Source organism: Oryctolagus cuniculus, chromosome 9 (assembly GCF_964237555.1).
Source record: "Oryctolagus cuniculus chromosome 9, mOryCun1.1, whole genome shotgun sequence".
Classification (NCBI taxonomy): domain Eukaryota; kingdom Metazoa; phylum Chordata; class Mammalia; order Lagomorpha; family Leporidae; genus Oryctolagus; species Oryctolagus cuniculus.
This window is the reverse complement of record NC_091440.1, coordinates 136219107-136240234: the sequence shown is the minus strand read 5'-3', so window position 1 is coordinate 136240234 and position 21128 is coordinate 136219107. Positions and strand designations below refer to the sequence as shown.

The 21128-nt window shown below is 58.1% G+C and overlaps 1 protein-coding gene across 2 annotated transcripts in view; it reads right to left on the bottom strand.

Annotated features, from left to right (window-relative positions):
* Positions 1-21128, bottom strand: part of ANO6 (anoctamin 6) — a 138796-nt gene that overhangs the window by 8510 nt on the left and 109158 nt on the right. For both annotated transcript variants that reach the window (XM_051850989.2, XM_008259361.4), the window contains 8 exons: positions 20135-20277; positions 18795-18872; positions 14904-15129; positions 13992-14161; positions 13750-13847; positions 10083-10213; positions 4876-5081; positions 1138-1340 (listed from right to left, as the gene is read on the bottom strand). In XM_051850989.2, the coding sequence (XP_051706949.1) occupies positions 1138-1340; positions 4876-5081; positions 10083-10213; positions 13750-13847; positions 13992-14161; positions 14904-15129; positions 18795-18872; positions 20135-20277 (1255 nt within the window). The remainder of the gene's footprint in view (positions 1-1137; positions 1341-4875; positions 5082-10082; positions 10214-13749; positions 13848-13991; positions 14162-14903; positions 15130-18794; positions 18873-20134; positions 20278-21128) is intronic.

Genomic DNA, 21128 nt, shown 5'->3' with positions numbered 1-21128 from the left:
GAAGCACCTGGCTCCTGGCTTTGGTTTGGTGCAGCAGCAGCCGTGGCGGCCATTTTGGGGGGTGAACCAATGGAAAAGGAAGACCTTTGCTCTCTCTCTCTCTCTCTCACTGTCTAACTCTGCCTGTCAAAAAAAAAAAAAAAAAAAAAAAAAGAAAGAAAGAAAGAAAGAAAGAAAGAAAGGCAGAGTGGCAGAGAGAGAAAAAGCTCTTACATCTGGTTCACTCCCCAGATGGCCGCAACATCGGAGCTGCGCCAATCCAAAGCCAGCAGCTTCTTCCAGGTCTACCATGTAGGTGCAGGGGCCAAAGGACCTGGTCCATCCTCTACTGTTTTCCTAGGCCATTGAGAGCTGGATAGGAAGTGGAGCAGCCGGGTCTCGAACCAGTGCCCACATGGGATGCTGTAACTGCAGGTGGCCGCTTTACCCACTACTCCACAGCGCTGGCCCCTGGCTTCTCCATTCTTAAGCTGTGAGGCTGTGGTGCTGTGGTGTAGTAGGCTAAGCTTCTGCCTGTGGCGCTAGCGCTGGCATCCCAGAGGGGCACCAGTTCAAGTCCTGGCTGCTCCACTTCTGATCTGGCTCCCTGATAATGGCCTAGGAAAGCAGTAGAAGATGGCCTAAGTCCTTGGGCTCCTGCACCAGCATGGGAGACCTGGAAAAACCTCCTGGCTCCTGACTTCAGATAGGATCAGCTCTGGCCATTGCAGCCATGCGGAGAGTGAACCAGCGGATGGAAGAGCGCTCTCTCAGTCTCTCCCTCTATCTGTAACTCTGCCTCTCAAATAAATAAATCTTTTTTTAAAAATGTGAAGCTATTCTCCCTGTGACCACTCGAAAGTGTCGGAACAGAAGTGGAGCAGCTGGGACTCTAACGGGCACCCATATGGGATGCTGGTACTGCAGGCAGATGCTAAACCTGCTGTGCCACAGCACTGGCCCCCAAAGTGTTGTCTTTTAAACCAAGCCATAAAGCAATCTGGTCTCTTCAAATTTTTACCCTTTTTTTTGGAGTTGGATTGAAAAGAAAGCAACTGAAAAAAAGTCTAGCAGCCGTGCTGAAATGGCGCACGTGGGGTTATGTCACAGAAAGCCCGTTCAAGAGGAAGCCCCTCTCACACGGGGAAGCGGACTTGCCTGCACGTGGTGTGGTTGCCCTGCCCCGTGTAGGGGTTCCCCTTGCTTTTGTTTTTGAAGTCAGCGATGTTGAAGTAGGAGAGGGTGTTGTTGATGTAGCCTTCCATGGTGGGCTGCGTGTGGTTCCCGTAGGGCGGGATGGAGAAGGACCAGTAGTACACCAGGCGGGGGATCATGTCCGACGTGAACGCGATGATCATAGCCTGTGTTGGGAGGAGAACAAGGGGCAGGAACTCAGAGCGCTTAAGGCCCAGTTAGCAATCAGCCTGCAGCTGCTGGCTTTACCAAGCTAGGTTTTTCTGTTTTTAAGGATTTGGAAGCCTCATTCTTTCTTCATTGTGAAATACATTTTAAAGTGGAGTGCATTTTCCTTGCTCTTCCATGCTAAGGGGATGTCTGCAGCCCACCTGCAGCTCAGGTGCGAAGGCCTGGCAGTTGCCTGCTGGGTTTCTTAAGTGATGTAAACGCGTGTATTCAGGATAACGCAAACTGTGGACAAACCCAGAGTTGCCTGCAAATACTCTACGAAAGTTAGCAGTTTGTAAAACTTCGGAATGAAATTCAGTTTTAACCTTCCTTGGTTTAGATTTAGAAGATGTTCATAAATGTCACAGTGAAACCAGTATTAGGAAAAAATAGCTCTAGGTAATTACTTTGTAGAACACATGACTGGTACACACCTGATTTTTATCAGTTATTGCTCATAGAAACAGAATTGCAGACCGCATTTTAATCCAAAGCTAAGCAGTGGCCTCAGATTCACACTCTGCCTCCCCCCTCCCCATTATCCTGACCCACTTAGGTCCACCCAGGGCCGGCTTCTCAGCCCGACAACCAACTGAGGTTTGCTGCTCTGTCAGCGCGAGCATTTTTAGATGAAACTGAAGCGTGGGTAGCACGGCTTTCTACGGGTGTCCCTTTCAAAGAGCTCGGCAGTGATGGCAGTGTTGGCAGATCTAGCGTCTAAGTCTCTAACCCTCCCAAAGATTAAATGGACTAAGTTATGAATTATTGAATATCAGAACTTGTGTGCCTACATAAAAGGAACAAATATGGGTCAATTATGCAGCTGTGTGTGTGTCAGGCAGACATCTACGGGGATGTAAAGCTATTAGGAATTACATGAGTTTTCTCCAATCCTTTAACGTGGGCTCTAAACTCTCTGATGTGTAAAACTGGTGTGAAGGCAGAAGAAAGGAATTTAAGGAGTTTAAGACATCTTAAACTCAATTCCATGCAAGCCGACAGCGCTAATTAGTCCATCAAGAATGGAAGCCCAAGAACAGACATGCTCTAGGCTCAATAATCTGAACATACAGTTGAGGCGCAGTGAGACCACAGACCTCAGCAAAGCCATCGGGGCTTCCCAGTGCAAAATCTCCCCGCTAGGGCCGGCGCCGTGGCTCAACAGGCTAATCCTCCGCCTAGCGGCGCTGGCACGCTGGGTTCTAGTCCCGGTCGGGGCGCCGGATTCTGTCCCGGTTGCCCCTCTTCCAGGCCAGCTCTCTGCTGTGACCAGGGAGTGCAGTGGAGGATGGCCCAAGTGCTTGGGCCCTGCACCCCATGGGAGACCAGGATAAGCACCTGGCTCCTGGCTTCAGATCAGCGCGGTGCGCCGGCCGCGGCAGCCATTGGAGGGTGAACCAACGACAAAAGGAACACCTTTCTCTCTCTCTCACTGTCCACTCTGCCTGTAAAAAAAAAAAAAATCTCCCCGCTAGGAGCAGCTCTGTGGCTTCCTGGGGTGTGGAAGTGTGTGTGCATCTCTGTGCGCTGTCTGCACCTGCCCGTGCCTCCTCTGCCTGGACTCCAGTGGATTCCATCTGCCAGCTCCCAGGGACCCCTGTCTCCTCCCACAGTCGCCTGCGGCTGTGCCTCACGAGGCTGGCTCCCGCAGGAGACGCCCCCTGCCTTCCTCCTGCCGCACACAGATGCAGCCCGCTTCCTCCTGCACGCTGCTCCACACGCAGCTTTCCATTTACATCAAACAAGCTAAAGCCGGCCTGGAAGCAGATGTTCCAGATGACACTGCTCTGTCGATGCGGCGTACCTACGAGCCAGCAGCTTGAAAACACGTCATTTTACATCAGACTCCTGCATGAGGCCTCCTCCCGCCCCAGTGGCCACTTTCTTCTTGCTCTGTGTCATGTTAGGTCGTGCAGGTGCCCACGGGGTGTATATGGGAGAGGACAGAAGATGCACGTTCAATGCTTGCCTATGGGGATGCCTGTCTGCACTGTACTGTGGACGTGTAACAAAGCCTCCATGGTTTAGCTGTCCCAGGGCAAACTGCGAGACATTGTAACTGTGGAACAGTGGCAGCCATGAGCCGGCCTGTGTCTGCACAGACGCACACTCAGGGTAGCCCTGGAGATGGCCGACCCCCCCCCCCCCAATGGGCTCGCGGAGAGGAGCCTCAGGTGGACAGTGCGGAGATGCCTCGTGTCATGGTACCACACCAGAGTGCGGAGGGGCGGGGAGCTTGAGACAGCTGAACCTGACACAGTTTCCATTCTGGCTGCACAGGATTTCCTGGAAGCACCACGTGTGCACATCTGCCCTGCTAGGGCCCTGCAGCTGCGCACAGGGCACTCGCCTGCAGCCTCCCAGGAGCACAGTGGAGGGCGTGGGCTTCTGGCTGCAGGGAAACTGTAGCACGCGAGCTGCTGCGGTTTGCAAGGCCTCCAAGGAGTAGGGAGCACTCCGGTTCAGATACGCTGAGGGCCCGGGCTCCAGACAAGCGTGTTTGACTGCAGGAACTGCAACTGCAGTGCAGACGGGACTGATTTTGCGACTGTTTTGTCTGCCTGGGGGCCTGGCAGAGTGCTGTGCCAGTCGCCGTGGGTAAGGATGGTGAGTCACGCTGGGGGAGCAGCAGCTCCCAGCCAGCAAGGACCAGGCGCCGGGCCTCCACTCACTGGGGCCACGTGGCAGGGAGTGACTCACTCACTCTCAAATACCCTGGCCTGGCCCAAGGCCCCAGCACTGGGAGGCACTCGGGAGGTGCCTGGTGTCGGAGCCTGGGACACACAGTGCCGGTTCTGTTCTCCTGCAGGTGCTTGTGGGAAAGGCTGGGCCTCCAGGCGAGTGAGGCCTGAGAAACTGCCGCTAGGGAGTCACCGTGTGGGGAAGCCGGGCTGCGGGCAAGCGTGGCAGTGACACGGGCAGAGACGGCCCTGGGGTTAGCACACTTCTAGGGAGGGAGGTCCTGGAATCCGCTGGCATGCAATGCGCTCTGCCCCCGAGCTCCCTCTGGGTCTGTGCGTGAGCAGGGACTGTTCAGTGGGTCCACAGGGGCTCAGGCTGTCGGCACCTCAGTCCTGACCCGCACAGCTGGGCACATGTGGGGGTGAGGCTGTGTCGGGGGCGGTGGGAACAGTGCTGGACGCGCCCAGGCCCACCTCCTGTCCGAGTGCACAGAGCATTGATGGCCCGTGCGTCGGTACTCTGGAGGGCAGAGCGAGGGCCAGGGCCCTGAGACTGCATACGAGCAGCCCTGTCTGCCTGGTCAGCGCACTTCGCGTGACTCCCGTCCTGGGTAGGCCGGCGCTCAAAGTGCCAGCGCCAAATTGCTCCTGACTAGAAAGGTCAGCCTGTGAGCAACCACCTGACGTTGTCCATCAAGAAAACGATGCAGAAAGCACGGATGGTCGTTGCACCACGACCACTATGCACAGACGGCCACCCCGGCATCTCCCTCCTGCCCCCGTGGGGCGTGGACCCGCCGCGTCTACTCACGTTGGTCACCACGGCCAGAATGGCTATTCCTTGCATGATGGGCTGCCACGCGCCGATGTCCCGGGCCTTCTCTGGCACCAAGCGTCTAAACTGGGTGGTGAGTTTCCACGCGTCCACTCTGATCTCCAGTATGTTGTTCACCAGGGCCAGCAGTGGGGCCAGTGGGAAAGAGGCCACAAATAAGGTGACGAAGCCAAACTGAATAACTGCCAATGGAATGGACACACATCACAGACGGGCGGATGGAGGCGGGCAGCGTCTCCTTCCTCACGCGAGGAAAGGAGAAGGCAGACGTCCACGGCACACGATGACCTCATGTTCACCAGTGAAAGATTCAAACACAAACATGGGCTCTCTGGGAAGACGGCAAGGCCAGCCTGGCCCCCTTCCCAGGTGTGCACGCCACACAACAGCACACGTGCGGCCGTCTCTGCAGCCACACACCCTGTGGTGAGACTGAGCACTCCCAGCAGGTGCCTGGTGCTCGGGGCAGCTCACAGCCCACGTAGGGACCGTGGGGGCTCAGATTTTAACAGAAGCGATGGGCCTGGGGAAGTGGTGTGGCTCCTGCAAATGCCAGACACAGGTGGTGGGAGTGAGTGTCTGGAGGCCACTGTAACACACGTGGGGACTCGGCAGGGCCGAGTGGTGGCTGCACAGCCTTCCTCTGCGATGTGCATGCCTCACCACAAATGGGGCGCCAGAGACTTGGGGTGAGCTGCACTGCAGGCCCAAGAGCTGCTCTGAGCCCTCCCCCGCGACTGGCAGGCCCTCAGAGGAATCGTGTGCAGGCACGTGGCTGGCCGGGGGCGGGGGGCTGCTGTCCCCTTAGTCCAGCTGCTGGAACACGAGCAGGGAGCACGTGCTGCCCACGGGGCGGCCGAGGGCATGTGATAGAGCAGCACAGGCTGGAAGGGCCCGGCCAATCGTGCAGGCCAGACGGGAGCACCGCACTCGGAGACGTCCCACAGGCCAGCACCAGAGCCGGTGACGTCACACGGGCAGTGGCGAGCAGTGCTAAGTAAGCTCACCGCCTCCGGGGCCAGGCGAGGGCTAGAAACGTGGGCGGGGCCAGAGTGCGATGGGGCCAGTCTAGAAACGTGGGCGGGGCCAGAGTGCGATGGGGCCAGTGGGCAAGGGCACGTCCCCCAGCCAACAGAGGCCAGCAGCAGAGCCTGCTGGGACCCAGGCCAACACCCCAGAGACAGACACCACTTCCAGGGACGACCCAGGCACAGACCATTAGGATAAATACACGACTCAAGGCAGACAGACGATGAATGAGTGAACATGGGGGGAGGTGCCCGGCTCTCACAGGACACACTCCAGCTTGGAGACACAGCAACTATTCTGTTTTTTTCTGCACAGAGTGATGTCATTCAAGTGCAAATTCAGGTAGGAATCTCCAGTGGATTCAAGGAAACAGGCTGGAAGGTGTAAGCAGACAAGGGAAAGGAGAGGCTGCTCTCAGGGGTGGCGTGAGAGACTCCAGCCCCACAGACGGGGAAACACAGCGAGCCGTGCGCACGGCAGCACTTCAGGGCACGCGGACGGGAGATGCAAGGGCTCATGGGAGTTCAACATGTGAGCAAACTGGCTCCCAGAACCAGCCAGGCAGCTCAGCTGGTGGGATACCTAGGGTGGGGTGACCACCTCAGAACATTCCAGATGGATTAAAATATTTACATTAGCAAACAAAGCACCAGGAAAAAATCGACGTGGTGTGAACCTGATATTCAATTGAGAAGCGCTTTAGAAGCAATTTCTGAAATCAAGAAGAACAACACAAGGCTGGGCTGCTGAGCAGGCAAACAGCCTCCAGTCCCACAGCCCCCAGCCACGGCACCCACAGGAGCGTGCCTGGCCTGACGCCTCCGGACCCCACACCTCCCTCACACTCCCCACTTCCTGCCTCCCTTCCATCACCCTACCCGACTGCCCCTCCCCCACCCGCTCCCCTGCTCCTCCTAGCTGGGAGGGGCCGCAGCCCACACAGCATCACTCTTGTTCTGTGGTCACGAGCAGTTTTGGCCACAGCCAACCACCTCCTTCGGCATGGAACGCCTTCCCCCTGGTTGCTGTTTTACACAGTGATGGTTAAAGTCCCGCTGAGTCCCGGCGGCACTGCTGTTCCCACTTTCGAGCCTGGCTCAGCGGGGAAGTGTGCTTCAGCTTACTCCTTCCCCTGATTTCCCAGCATGCTCCTTGCAGTCCTGTTCCCATCCCCCAGGGCAGCGTCCCCACCTCCACACACTGTGGATGACAGCGGGCTTCTTCCACCTGCTCTCTCCCTTCAAACGCCCCTCCCCCAGGCCTCACCAGCCTCTGCCAGTCTCCCTGGCTTTCCTGCCAGGCTGACCTCCTGCCATGACACCACACACTCCAAATGCCCGAGGCAGGGTCATCCACTGGGTGCCACAGGCCCCTCCTGGGAGACGCTGCTCCTTGCTTGCGCTCTGGGTCACCTCTACCACCTGTCACACTCGTCTGCTCGACCTTCCTGAGCCTACAGCCACCTCCACGAACCTGGGTTACCTGCTGTAGCCCCCTACCTGTCCCGTTCCACCAAACGTGGGCCTCATCCATGTTATCTGCCCCTAGACACAACACTCGGCAGTTCACTATCATCCATCCAGAGCTCCCCCAGCTGAGCACACGAGACCTCCACGACACGGCCGCTGCTTACCTGATAGTCCCACCACGGCACTTGCTGATCTCTAACTGACCACACTGCTTTGTGCCCGTGCACTTTAAGTGTGTGCACCTCTGCGGAAAACATCCAGTCCCTTCTCTGTGCCGAAGCCAACTTCCACTTGCCCTCCAACCGCTGGTCAAGGGCACCTGCTAGAGTGGTCTCAGCTGCCTTCTTCACCTCCCCCCACCTCTACCCTCCGGGGTGGGGGCAGGGGCCAGGTCTGTCCTGCGTCCCCAGCAGCTGACGGTGGTTGGCACGTGCAGGGGCTCAAGGGAGAGCTCCCCATGCAAGGTCGGGAGCCTTCAGTGTAGGTTATGGGCAGGACTGTCCTGCAGGGGGCACCGCACGTGCGAGATAGTGAGGACCGGCTAATGCTGGAGGCTTAGGTTACAGGGAGGAAAGAACAAATGCAGGCCCTGCTTTTACCGGAACTTGGAGAGGGAGGGACGCACGGGCGGGGCGGCAGTGCTCCCACCTCCGGCACCTGCCCTCGGGGAAGGTGCCGCCACGTTCAGGAGCTCGGCATGTGCTGTCTCAAGGGCAAAGTGGGCGAGGCGTGTGCCATGCCTGCCACACACACAAAACCACACCTGCAGGTGTCAGTCCAGACAACCCCAGCAGTGTGGTCTCAGGCCTCAGAACCAGGACCAAACACACCAGACGCAGTTTTGGTTAATGCTAAGTTACCCCAAATCTCAACAGATGGGGGGAAACCACTATGTAAGAGAAGTAAACATTTCACTCAAAGTCAACGAAAGCAAAGCCTTCCCGAGCTTGGTGGGGAGAAGGGGTCACCATGGTGAAGGCAGCCTTTGGCGCGCAGAGCTTGAGGGGCGCTGCCTGTAGGGCTGGGAAGCACCACCCACCCCAGGGCTCAGCCCAGCAGGCAGGGCTGCTAGCTGCAGGCAGGGCGGGCGCAGAGCTCCAGAGCCCACGACCTGGGCGGAGCCCCAGGAACGAGGCAGAAGTGGCATCAGCAGTGCACCCGGGAGGAGGGGAGGCGGGGGCACTGGAAGCAGCTGTTTCTAGAGGAGCAAAGGCAATGGAGAAGGCACTGGGGAGCTCCACCTCCCAGGGACCAGCAGGCCAAGAGCAGGCTTCTCTGGCTGCAGGGCACACAGTGACGGCTGTGCCCACCACCAAGCACCACGCTGAGGCAGGAAGGCGGTATCTGGATAACAGGAAGACAATTTAATAAATCTAGACATCTATCTGCAACAGCTGTCCGTCTACCCTTTCACGCGGGGTGAGGCCCAGTTATTTAGCTGGGAACTCTCTCAATCAGGCTGTGAGTCGCGGTCTTATCAACTCCTGCCCAAAGCACAGCCGCCCGGCCAGCTCTTCTCTCTACATCATTTAGTTGGCTAATCATCTGCAGGAAAATAACTTTTTTTCCTGGGGCTAAAATAACAAAAACCTCCTGCTGCAGGGTGCTGTCAGGAACCCCGAGGGGCTCCAGTGAGGGACGTGCACAGTCAGGACTCGCTTCGGAAGAGCAGGTAGTAGCCTGCAGCCCTTTCGAGAACAAGCAGAAGAAAGAAAGATCGTTTCCACGGCAGCTACGCCCTTCATCAAATCCGGTCACGAAACCTAACAAACAGAGATGAAATTCAAATCAGGCTCCAGGCTCGGCGGGCACTGTTGACTGGAAGCCACAGATGAGCCGTTTGCTCAGGGCAGGAGGCACATGCGTCTCCATGTATAATGTATATTCTTTAAAAGCCGTTATTTTATGTATAGAACGCGACTGGATAAAAACCACTTTCTATCCAGACTTGTAAATGGGAACCGCCAAGCGGTGTCTTTGCAGACACACCAATCCCCACGCATCAATGCAAGGCTCATCAACCCAGACTCTGTGCCTGTCTATGCTAAGCTTAAGAAAACAGGAATTGAACGCAATGGTTAGCCGGAAGGGCAGACACAAAGCCGTGGCGTCTCAGCCGTCAAGGGAGACACGGGACGCCGTGCAGAAGAGACAAGACGGTGCTTCCTATGGAAATCCGTTCTGAAGACTGAGACCTCAAAAGAAGAAAACAGCCCAAGGACACACCAAGGACAGAGCACTCAGGAGTGAGGGCCCCACGCTGACTCTTGCTTCCAGAAGAATGGTCCCCCGTGCACAGGGTCAACGGGAGGGGAGGCAGAAACAAGCAGCCCAGAGAAACAGAAGGGACCCGCGAGGGGGCGCTGGGACCCTGCAGGCTCTCGGAATTGACTCGGCGCAGAAGGGGAGGGGCCAGCAGCGGGGGCTGTGTGCACCACGGCCCGGCTGAGCCTGTGACGGCAGTGGGGTTCACTCTGACGCCCGCGTAGAACGCTGAGAGCACGTGGTGAGGCCACGCCCTAGGGAGCCCTGCATCTCTGCACAGTACTCAGCCCTGAGCTTGGACACACACACCGATACACACGGCCCCCCGACTTGAAGGCCTGGCATGCAGTGGGGTGGACATGATCATTGAGCCCAGTGACAGGTGCTGTAGGGATCCTTAAAGCTTCACGAAGGACTTACTCATTTCCAGATACTCATAAAACAAGCCCAGCTTGCTCATGGCCTGCAGGTGGTAGTCCTGCTCCCAGCGCGGGGTCAGGTTCTCCGGTCCCGAAACTGAGTGATACCGTCCGATGAGGTTCATGATCCACCTGCCAAGGGAGCCGGTGACAAATCAGAGTGCACGTCCACCGCTTGCCCAGAGCCGACCCCGTAAGCGCCCTGGAAGCATCTGCCTGCGTGCCTCACACCCCCAACACTCTGCAAAGCAGGACCCGGGCCCCATCAGAGCAGCTGCCGCGACTTCCCCTCCTGCCTCTAGTCCTGTGGGCGGTGGGAACCTCAAGAGGCTTCTCCTCATTCCACTATGTTTTCACCTGCCGCCATCATTCCAAAGGCTCTTTCCCGGATGCACATAAACCAAGGTCAGACCCAGGGCCTGGAGCTACAGAAAGCAGGGTGGGGAGGGGCTGGTGGCCAGGGATGGCCTCCCTGAGTGACAGCCGAGGGACGCCTAGATGGAGGTGAGCGAGGGTCCAGGCAGGGGCCCAGCGAGCATGGGGTGGACCATGGGGATGGAGGCGGCAGGTGCAGGCCTCCGGTGTTTCCCGGCCAGCAGGGAGGCTGGCGAGGCCCAGGCTGGGCGGAGAGACCACAGGGGAGCCCTGGTGCTTCCCACTCGGAGGGAAGTGTGGGTCCACAGCAGGTGCTGAGCAGAAAGGGGACGCCACTGAGATCACACGGGTCCCTGTCCTCGGCCACAGTCTGAGGTCACACGGGTCCCTGTCTGTGGGGAGCAGCCCGGACTGGACTGAGTTACTGGAATTAAGACTTATTCTATGCATCTGCTCTCCCACAATATGGCGCTGGGAGAGAAGTAAACAGCTTCCGCACAGCTGCCTCCAGTTCAGCTAATAAACTGTAGGACTTGCTCCTGATTGGAGGAGAGCAGCGTACTCGGCGTGTGGGCAGCCGAGTTGGGATTGGCGGAGGAGGACTATAAAGGAGGAGAGAGACGGCATGCACTGGGAACATCTATGGGGAACATCTAAGGGAACCCGTGCAGCCCCCGAGAGAGCCGGCCGGCGGTGTGCCGCTCCCCTGCGGAAGTGGGGAATGTGGCCAGGGGGAACTGCCCTTCCACGGAGGTGGAAGGGATAGTAGCCAACCCGGGAAGAACCAGCAGCAAACCCGGGGAGGGCCGAGCAGACGAAAGAACAGCGCAGGGTCCTGTGTCGTTCCTCCACGAAGAGGGGGAGCGACATAATGGTGCCGTGACTCGGATATGAAGCCTAGGCAGGGTTTAGTGTTGCTCCTCCATGAAGAGGGGGAGCGACATAATGGTGCCGTGACTCGGATATGAAGCCTAGGCAGGGTTTAGTGTCGTTCCTCCACGAAGACGGGGAGCGACATAATGGTGCCATGACTCGGATATGAAGCCTAGGCAGGGTTTAGTGTCGTTCCTCCACGAAGACGGGGAGCGACATAATGGTGCCGTGACTCGGATAGGAAACTTAGGAGGGAAGAAATGACTCGGATAGGAAACCTAGCTCGGATAGGAAACCTAGGACGGATATGAAACTTAGGAGGGAAGCAACGGGAAGAAATGGGCAAATATCGGAGAGAGAGACTAGCAAACAGCCTAGGGAAAATATCGGAGAGAGAGACTAGCAAACAGCCTAGGGAAAATACCGGAGAGAGAGACTAGCAAACAGCCTAGGGAAAAGCCGGACGAAAAGGGTGCCAGAAGAAGCTATTGAAAGCCTAGGCATAGACTCAGATACGGACTACGGGGGGAAGCTGGGAGAAATCTCTAAGGTCGAAAGCGAAAGTGAAAGCTAGAACAAACAGACTCGGATGCGGACTGTGGGGAGAGGCCAGGAGAAATGAAGGAGGAATATTGTTGGAAGAAAACTTAGGGAAACATACCGGGTAGAGAAAAATGTTAGGGAAATTGAAGCCGTGGGGGGCAGGCCAAGGCGGACACGAAAGCCACTTTGGGGTTCTCAAGTTAGCCCGGGAATAGGGGGCGAAAAGTTGAAACCAGAAGCTGAAACGTAAGCCAGATTGGGATCCGTCTGATTAGCCCGGGGAACAAAGGACGGGAAGCCAAACCGTGGGGCGGAGACGTACGCTGGGTTGAATTCGCCAGGCTAGCCCGGGGAACTTAGATTGAATGCTAGTGGCGGACACGTAAGCTACGCTGTGTTACTCGCGGAAGCCGCCGCGTGCAGAGAGAGCACGGGGCGTGAATAGATAGGGAACGGGGCTGGCGCGAGGCCGTGGTGCAGACGCGAAGGGCGTGGAGACCGCGGAGCGCGCGAAGCCAAGCCGCGCAAAGCCGGGAAGCTGCGCAGATGAGAGAGGCGCGGGCTGAAGCGGCTCAGCCGGGAAGCCGCCGAGAAGTAGCCTCGGGGCGGGCAGTGGGAAGCTGCGGGGATAAGAGAAACAGAAGTTTAGAAGTAAAAGAGAAATAGGAATGCTGGAAGATAGAAGTAAAATGGGAGAAATAGGAATGCCCGGAGATAGAGAAATAGAGAAATAGAAAGGCCTCCCTACAACACTGCAATGTGAGAGCTTGGATTCGGTCTGCCTGATTAAGTGAGGCGATGAGCACGATGAGCACCTGGGCGGCTAGCAGCTTATGCGCCGCAGGTCACCGAAGACAGGCACGAATTAACATCAGTAAGGCCTCCCCACAAAAAGGCAATGAGAAGGCTTGGATTCGGTTTGCCTGATAGAGCTTGTAAGCCCCTGCAGGCAGAGCAGAGCATGCGCTGCGGGGCACCGAACACAGGCACGCATCAGCGCCTAAAAACCTCCTCACAACATGGCGAAGAGAGGACCTGGATTCGGTTTGCCTGATTGATAGGACTTGTAAGAGCCTGTGGCAACTCTAGCAAGTAGAGCAGAGTGTGTGCCGCGGGACACCGAAGACAGGCGCGTATCAACGCCAAAAATAAAAAGAAAGGGGGATCTGTGGGGAGCAGCCCGGACTGGACTGAGTTACTGGAATTAAGACTTATTCTATGCATCTGCTCTCCCACAATATGGCGCTGGGAGAGAAGTAAACAGCTTCCGCACAGCTGCCTCCAGTTCAACTAATAAACTGTAGGACTTGCTATTGATTGGAGGAGAGCAGCGTACTCGGCGTGTGGGCAGCCGAGTTAGGATTGGCGGAGGAGGACTATAAAGGAGGAGAGAGACGGCATGCACCAGGAACATCTATGGGGAACATCTAAGGGAACCCGTGCAGCCCCCGAGAAAGCCGGCCGGCGGTGTGCCGCTCCCCTGCGGAAGTGGGGAATGTGGCCAGGGGGAACCGCCCTTCCACGGAGGTGGAAGGGATAGTAGCCAACCCGGGAAGAACCAGCAGCAAACCCGGGGAGGGCCGAGCAGACGAAAGAACAGCGCAGGGTCTTATGTCGTTCCTCCACGAAGACGGGGAGCGACACCTGTCCTCGGCCGCAGTCTGAGGTCACAGCCAAACGCTTCCGCAGGGTCCCAGTGCAGGGCACGAAGACGCAGCCTGCACGGCACCCAGCACAGCCCTGGGGGGGCTGCACCGTCTCCTCGTGTGCCGTGGTGGTCTCGCTCCCGGAGCCCACAGCCCACACATGCGCTTCCCCCTGTTGGAGGCTCGCCCTCCCCAGAAACGGGCCAAGACCTCGGCCAGCCCAGCACTCACGGCAGCAGCACCTCCTGGATGTTGTTCCAGATGGCCTTCCCGCCCATGATGATGGTCAGCTGCGTGGTCAGCTCCAGCAGGCAGCCGCCGGGGTCACACTGCAATGCCAGAGAAAACCCTGCTCACACCCTGGCTACTTCAGTGTTTCCCACGGCTCTTCTGTCCAGGCTTAAGGATACGGAAGGGCGGACGGTGGAGACACCAGGCCACCGGGCGAACGCACACAGCAGCTCCACACGCACCTCCTCGTTCCTGTACTTTCCCAGCCAGTAGACGGGGTCGCCGGGGTAGCCCACGAATTTGCCCTTGAAGAAGGCGATGTAGAAGCAGGAGGAGTAGTAGTTGACGAACTGGAACAGGAACATCTTCATGGTGAGGCTGTTCTCGTAGTCCGACTGCGTCCTGGGGAGCTCTGCAGGGGCACACGGGGGGCAGCGCTGAGCCCTCAGCAGGCACAGCCCGCGAGGGCGCTCCAGACCCCCGCACGGCCGCTGACGAGCCTCCCCACCCGCGAGCGCGAGGGCCCACGGCAAAGGAAAAACGCACTTGACTCCACTGCTCCTGAAAACGCGCAGGCAGCCACAGTGGGATCTGTGAGCACGACTTGGCCCAGACTGAGGCAGCTGGTTTTGAACTTCCTGCTCAGTAGACGCCCTTGTCTCCCTGAACTGCAGGTGGGCGGGTCTGCCCACAGAACCAAGCGACACAACAGGAGGGGCCCAGGCGAGACAGGCAGGCGCCCTGGTGGGGGCTCCACTCAGCTGCGTCCTCTCCAGATGACCTCGACGTGGGCAGTGTGGGGGAGGCCCTCAGCCTAAGCACTGCCCAGGACACTGGCCAGGGCACATGCCAGAGCCACGAGGACTGTGTGACCAGGGCAGCGTCCGGAGACATGCGGCCACGCTCGGAGCACGTGTGCCGCTGGATCGTGGCCCCCTGCCCCTCACTGCCCACAGAGACGTCTGCTCTCAGCAGCCAAGCCCACGAGCCAGCATCCATGCAAGAAAGCCTCAGCCTGACCTGTTCCCACGGAGCCTGCACATGGCAGTGACCCCCTGTCCCTTTCAGGGACACAAGACTGTACCCCCTTCATTTCCCACAGAGGCCGCAGGCAGCACCCACAGGTGCCTGACCCCACCTCCCCAGGGCCTCACCGAAGTTGGTGATCATGATGGCCACCTTCTCGTAGATGGTGTTCAGGATCATGATGATGATGAAGCTGATGATGGAGGCGGTGATGGACGTGGCCGTCTGCGGGGTCAGGTACTTCTGGATGGCTTCTGTTCCGTTGAGGGTCTTGGGAAGTTGGGCAGAGAACACGATGAACACGGACAGCCTGTAGACGATGATGCCGATCACCGAGGCGATGATGAGCAGGATCTGAAAGCACGAGAGAGCCGTGGGAGACTCGTCACTCGTCTCATCTGGACTGAAACCAGCGAGGTGCACCTGTGACGCAAATCCTGTAGCGCCCCCCTGGGAGACTGACGGAAGACAGGGCATGAGAAAGGGAAAGGAAGGGCAGTGGAGGGGGCGTGTCCAGCCGTGTCGGGCTGATGCCAGCCGGGCAACCGTGTGCAGGGTGTGAGCGGAGGCTGCGCATTCTGTACTTCCTGTGCAGTTTTCCTGAAGCCCACAGCTGCTCTGATAAAGACAGTAGTGGAAAATAAAGTCTCTTCCACCAGCATGGCAAAGGGGAGACTGCGAGTGTGTCCCCATGGCGGGAAGAAGTGTCCAGAGCTAACGTGGACACCCCTGGGACAACTGGAGTATTTAGGTGCACGCTGCATTCGCTTCCATCCTAATCCCACAGGGCCAGAGCGTCTCTGCAGGACAGGGAGCTTCGTGTGCCCCAGATGGCTGCCTTTTCCAGCGCTGCTACCCCTCTGGTCACAACCCTGGGACAGGCACACTGCAGAGCACTGCTGGGTACCCCGTCCAGGCACTGGTGGCTTCAGCTGGCTGGGATGTGGACCCATGCTAGCAGAGAGCCACAGCAGAGCACAGCCCCTCCCCCATGCTCAGCCCTGGGTAAGGAAGGTGCTGGGTGGCTGTAGACAGCAGGTGTCTCACCCCCCAGGCCCCAGCCATGGCTGCTGGGACCGACATGGAGCCCACGGAGCCCCCTGAGATGTGGGAGACACTGAGGGTGTCTTGGGAAGGGGTAGCTGCCCACACCCCCAGGAAGCCACTGCCAAGGCCTCCCTGCTTGGGCAGGACGCAGGGGCTGGGATGCCGCTCCCGGGAGTGGGGCTGCCAGCGGCACGGAGACGCTGTTCCAAGGCTGTGCTCCACGCAGCCTGTGTTGACACCACCCTCGGACCTGGAGCTTCCAGCTTCAGCAACCAAAAAACCCCAGCGCCCTCTGTTGTTGTTGTTGTTGAAACTAACTAGGGGTTGATTTTCTGCTATCTACAACTGAGGCGCACAGGCATAAAAACAAACAGGAAAGGGGCGAGCACTGTGGCTCGGGGCTGAGCCACCGTCTGGGACACCGACGTCCTAGACGAGTGCTGGTTTGAGTCTCACTTGCTCTGCTTCTGCTCCAGCCCCTGCTTAGCACCTGGAAGGCAGCAGAGGATGGCGCAAGGAGCTGGGACCCTGCCACCCATGTGGAGACTGGCCCAGCTCCGGCTGCTGCAGCCATCTGGGGAGTGAACCAGCAGACGGAAGATCTCTCTTTCCCTCTGTCTTGCAAACACATAAGTAAATCTTTTCAAAATACAGGACAGCACCTGCCTCCTATCTGCAAGTAGGCCCAACCCTTTCAGAACCACGCACTGTTCACACCTGGAAGACTTCAGGGGAGCCTGAAGTCCGTCGTCATCACACCTTCACGGCACTCAACATTCCAGGGTGTGGAGGGCTCACAGAGCAATGAGTGCATTTACATTTCTCCCACCAAATGAACTCACCACAAACTCTGCTAGGGATTCTCCTGTGTCTGAATGTCCACCGTGCGGACGCACACGTGTGCATAAAATGCTGCGGTAAATGTCAGCAAATCGTACAGGCCTCCCCTTAGCATCCCCAAGAACTTCCCGGTGAGGGGCTCCGAGAGCGCTTCTCGGGCTCCGGGCCCACAGCGCCGGCCGCCTGGCCTAGCCCTCACCAGCTCGGAGCTTCTGCTGCAAGCACAGGGATGAAATCTGAGGGGGACCTGCAGCTCCCCACACTGCCCGGCCGTCACTGCTTCTCCTCCGCGGATTTGTTTTCTGCTCTGTGAGTGCTGGGATCTGCGGAGTTCCAGGTGATCTGCACTCTTTAGTGATGTCTTACAGAATTTATTTATTTATTTACTTGAGAGAGAACAGGTGTGTGCACACTCTGCCCTCTGCTAGTTCTCCAATGCCCGTCACGGCCAGGCCAAAGCTGGGAACTGAAGTCCAGGCCTCCCGCATGGGTGGAGCAGGAACCCGGCGACCTGAGCCTTCGCTGCCGCCGCCCAGGGTCTGCACGGGCAGGAAGCTGGGCTCAGGAGCCAGGGCGTGAGTCAAACCCAGGCTCTCTGACGGGGGCCTGGGGGGCAGTGTCTTGGCCTTCGGGCTCAACACCTGCTCCCCTGGGGCGTTTAAGGTATTAGCTCTTTGTTTGCCCTATTTATTAAACATTTCTTTTGGCGTTTTAAACTTAGGATACTTTGCATGTTGGCCAATCTTTAAATACTTCCCTCTGAGGCCGGTGCCGCGGCTCAATAGGCTAATCCTCCACCTTGCAGCGCCGGCACACCGGGTTCTAGTCCCGGTCAGGGTGCCAGATTCTGTCCCGGTTGCCCTTCTTCCAGGCCAGCTCTCTGCTGTGGCCCGGGAAGGCAGTGGAGGATGGCCCAAGTGCTTGGGCCCTGCACTCCATGGGAGACCAGGATAAGTACCTGGCTCCTGCCATCGGATCAGCGTGGTGCGCCGGCTGCGGCGGCCATTGGAGGGTGAACCAACGGCAAAGGAAGACCTTTCTCTCTCTATCTCTCTCTCTCTCTCTCACTGTCCACTCTGCCTGTCAAAAAAACAAAAACAAAAACAAAAAAACCTTCCCTCTGAAAACTTCTCCCATTGCTGGTAAGTTTACAGAGTGCTTTTTACATCCGGGGACTGTACACGCATCAGTGTTACTTTTAGGTTTTTATGCTTTACCTTTGGAAATGTTTCTGGAATTTACTGGAGCACATGGTTCAAAGCATGGCTCTAAACTTCCTTGTCCTCCCAAGCAGCTAGCAGAATTCCGTTTATGGGACAACCTCTACGTGTCCCTGGCAGTTACGGTCCTTTGCAGCTGTAAACCATCACAGATGTAACCAGGCTGTTCTTAAGTCCAGAAAACTCCAAGTTTTTATAGCACTAATATCATTTCATGAATAAATCCCAACTCAGTAAGTCCGGATTAGAAATACCGCCTTGAGGCTGGTGCTGTGGCACAGCAGGTAAAGCCGCCACCTGTAACCCCGGCATCCCAGTGGGCACTGGTTCGTGTCCCTGCTGCTCCACTTCTGATCCAGCTCCCTACTGTTGGCCTGGGACAGCAGTGGAAGATGGCCCAAGTGCTTGGGCCCCTGCACCCATGTGGGAGACCCGCATGAAGCTCCTGGCTTCTGGCTGCAGCCTGGCCTAGTCCCAGCCATTGCAGCCATTTGGGGAGTGAACCAGGGGATCCAAGACCTCTCTCTCTGACTTGCCCCCTCTCTCTGACTCACCCTCTCTCTCTGACTCACCCTCTCTCTCTGACTTTCAAACAGATAAATAAACAAATCTATAAAAACAGAAATACTGGTTAAACTCTGGAATCATTTGCTGAAGGCTGCTTTTACTTCCTAGATTTCTTGTTATATCTTTAGGATAAAGGTATTCCTGGACGTTCTGTTTTGCTGTTGGAAAACTTTACAATCCTGGTACCTCCCATTTGGGCTCCCCAGAACCAGGGTGATTCTGCCCCTCTGATGTGACCCACACGGGAGAACCAGCGCAGACGGCCACTCAGAAGCCCGCGGTGGCCGTGCAGCTCCCCGGGGACGAGCGACAGTTGTGGCAGGCGGCCTCCGTGCAGCCTCTTACCCAGAACAGGACGGCGCTGGCGCAGAGGGTGATGCGGATGCACTTCCCCCAGGCGGTGAACGGGATGCGCTCCTCTTCCTAGAAAACACAGCGGCTTCGTCAGCACAGCGGCTCTGCTCCTGCGCCTGCAGGAGTCGGGGCTGCTACAGTTTCAAAGACTCTGCTGGTAGGCACAGGCTCCGTGTCACAACCCCAGCTTCGGTGGTTAATCTCAGGCACGCCCACACAACTCGCACCGGGGATTACGCGCACGTCACAGCACCATGCTCTGCGCCACGCTCCTGGGCTCGTCAGAGCCGCGGGAGTGACCGCAACACCTGCACACGTGCACACGGGCGGCCCACAAGTCTCCCGGGCGTCTGTGTTCACAGTCGCCACCTGCAGGGGCCTACATGCTACAGCTGCTGCCCGCCCGGCCACGGGGACCCGGCTGCTGGGCAGCACACGGCCACGGTTCTTGTGCCACGTGGGAGGATGTCATTTCTCAGTACTCAAGACTTCACGGACATCGAATTTTGACACAGTTTCAGCCTTACTTTCTGAACACACAAGCGTTCAGGAACTCCCAGCCTGCCCCCGTCGTGTCCACCATGGGAGACAATGCCAGCTTCTATGATGAACCTCACTTTCTCCACGTATACAGCGAGGGGGCCGCCTGCTCCCTCCGGGCCCTCTGCATGCAGCACCCGGCACGTCTGCCCTGGGACGTCGGCAGGTGCTCCTGCTAGTGTCGCTGTCTTTCCAGGAGCGACCTGCCTTCGGAACCTGCTGTCCTCTGCTGGTGGCTGTAAGCACCTGGCTCTAAAGTTCTCGCGTGCAGGCAAAGGTGCGAGGGTGCAGGCAACTGGACGGTCAGTGTGGGGTCACCGACGCCGGACGCACGGTTCTGCTTCTTACTCCCCAGGCACTCAGAGCAGTGGCCGGGCCCCCTCTCCAAGGACACAGATGCCCAGCGCAGCGCCCAATTGCAAGTGGACTCGACACTCACTCCCTGTCTCCCGACTGTAGCGTCGGAGCTGTGCTCTTCGCAACCAGAAGATGGAGCAGTGGCCCTGGCTCAGCGTGAAGTTAGGGGGCAGCTGGTCTGGGAGGACGGGGCTGCAGAGAGGATGGGCGGTGGGAAACAGCACCAGGTGTGAAGCCATGCCCTGCCCCTGCACGGCTGTGTCACCGTCTGAGCTTTCTGGATGCACTCTTACCGTTAGTCTGAAAAAGCACAGGTTTGCCTCCTACGTGCACTAAGCAGGACACAGCCCAGGCTGCTGAGTGCCCTGGGGATGCAGTGGGGGCCCAGGGGTGCCAGGTGCAGCCGGTGAAGAGGCTGCCGGGAGTGCGCTCACCTGCGTGATCTCATTTATCACCACGTGCGTGCACTGCGCCTCGTACTCCGGCCGGGGCTGCTCCTCCTGCTGCAGCTCGACGGTGTCCCACTCGTACTCCAGCTCTGCCTGCCGCCGCTTCCAAAATTCCAGGAACAGGGTCACTGAGAGATGGACAGCAGAGGGTCAGTGGGTCTGCAGGGACGGCGAGGCAATGAGTACACCCGCATGCACACCGCCTGTGCTCGGTCACCCAGATCCAGGGTCTGGGGGCTCTGAGTGCACACACCCGGTGCTCGGTCACCCAGATCCAGGTCTGCAGGGACGGCGAGACAATGAGCACACCCGCATGCACACACCCGGTGCTCGGTCACCCAGATCCAGGTCTGCAGGGACAGCGAGACAATGAGCACACCCGCATGCACACACCCGGTGCTCCGTCACCCAGATCCAGGTCTGCAGGGACAGCGAGACAATGAGCACACCCGCATGCACACACCCGGTGCTCGGTCACCCAGATCCAGGTCTGCAGGGACGGCGAGACACTGAGCACACCCGCATGCACACCGCCTGTGCTCGGTCACCCAGATCCAGGGTCTGGGGGCTCTGAGTGCACACACCCGGTGCTCGGTCACCCAGATCCAGGTCTGCAGGGACGGCGAGACAATGAGCACACCCGCATGCACACACCCGGTGCTCGGTCACCCAGATCCAGGTCTGCAGGGACAGCGAGACAATGAGCACACCCGCATGCACACACCCGGTGCTCCGTCACCCAGATCCAGGTCTGCAGGGACAGCGAGACAATGAGCACACCCGCATGCACACACCCGGTGCTCGGTCACCCAGATCCAGGTCTGCAGGGACGGCGAGACACTGAGCACACCCGCATGCACACCGCCTGTGCTCGATCACCCAGATCCAGGGTCTGGGGGCTCTGAGAGACACCTCGTGCACACAGATCCAGATCTGCAGGGACTCTGTGTGACACCATAATCAGGGCACCCTATGCTCG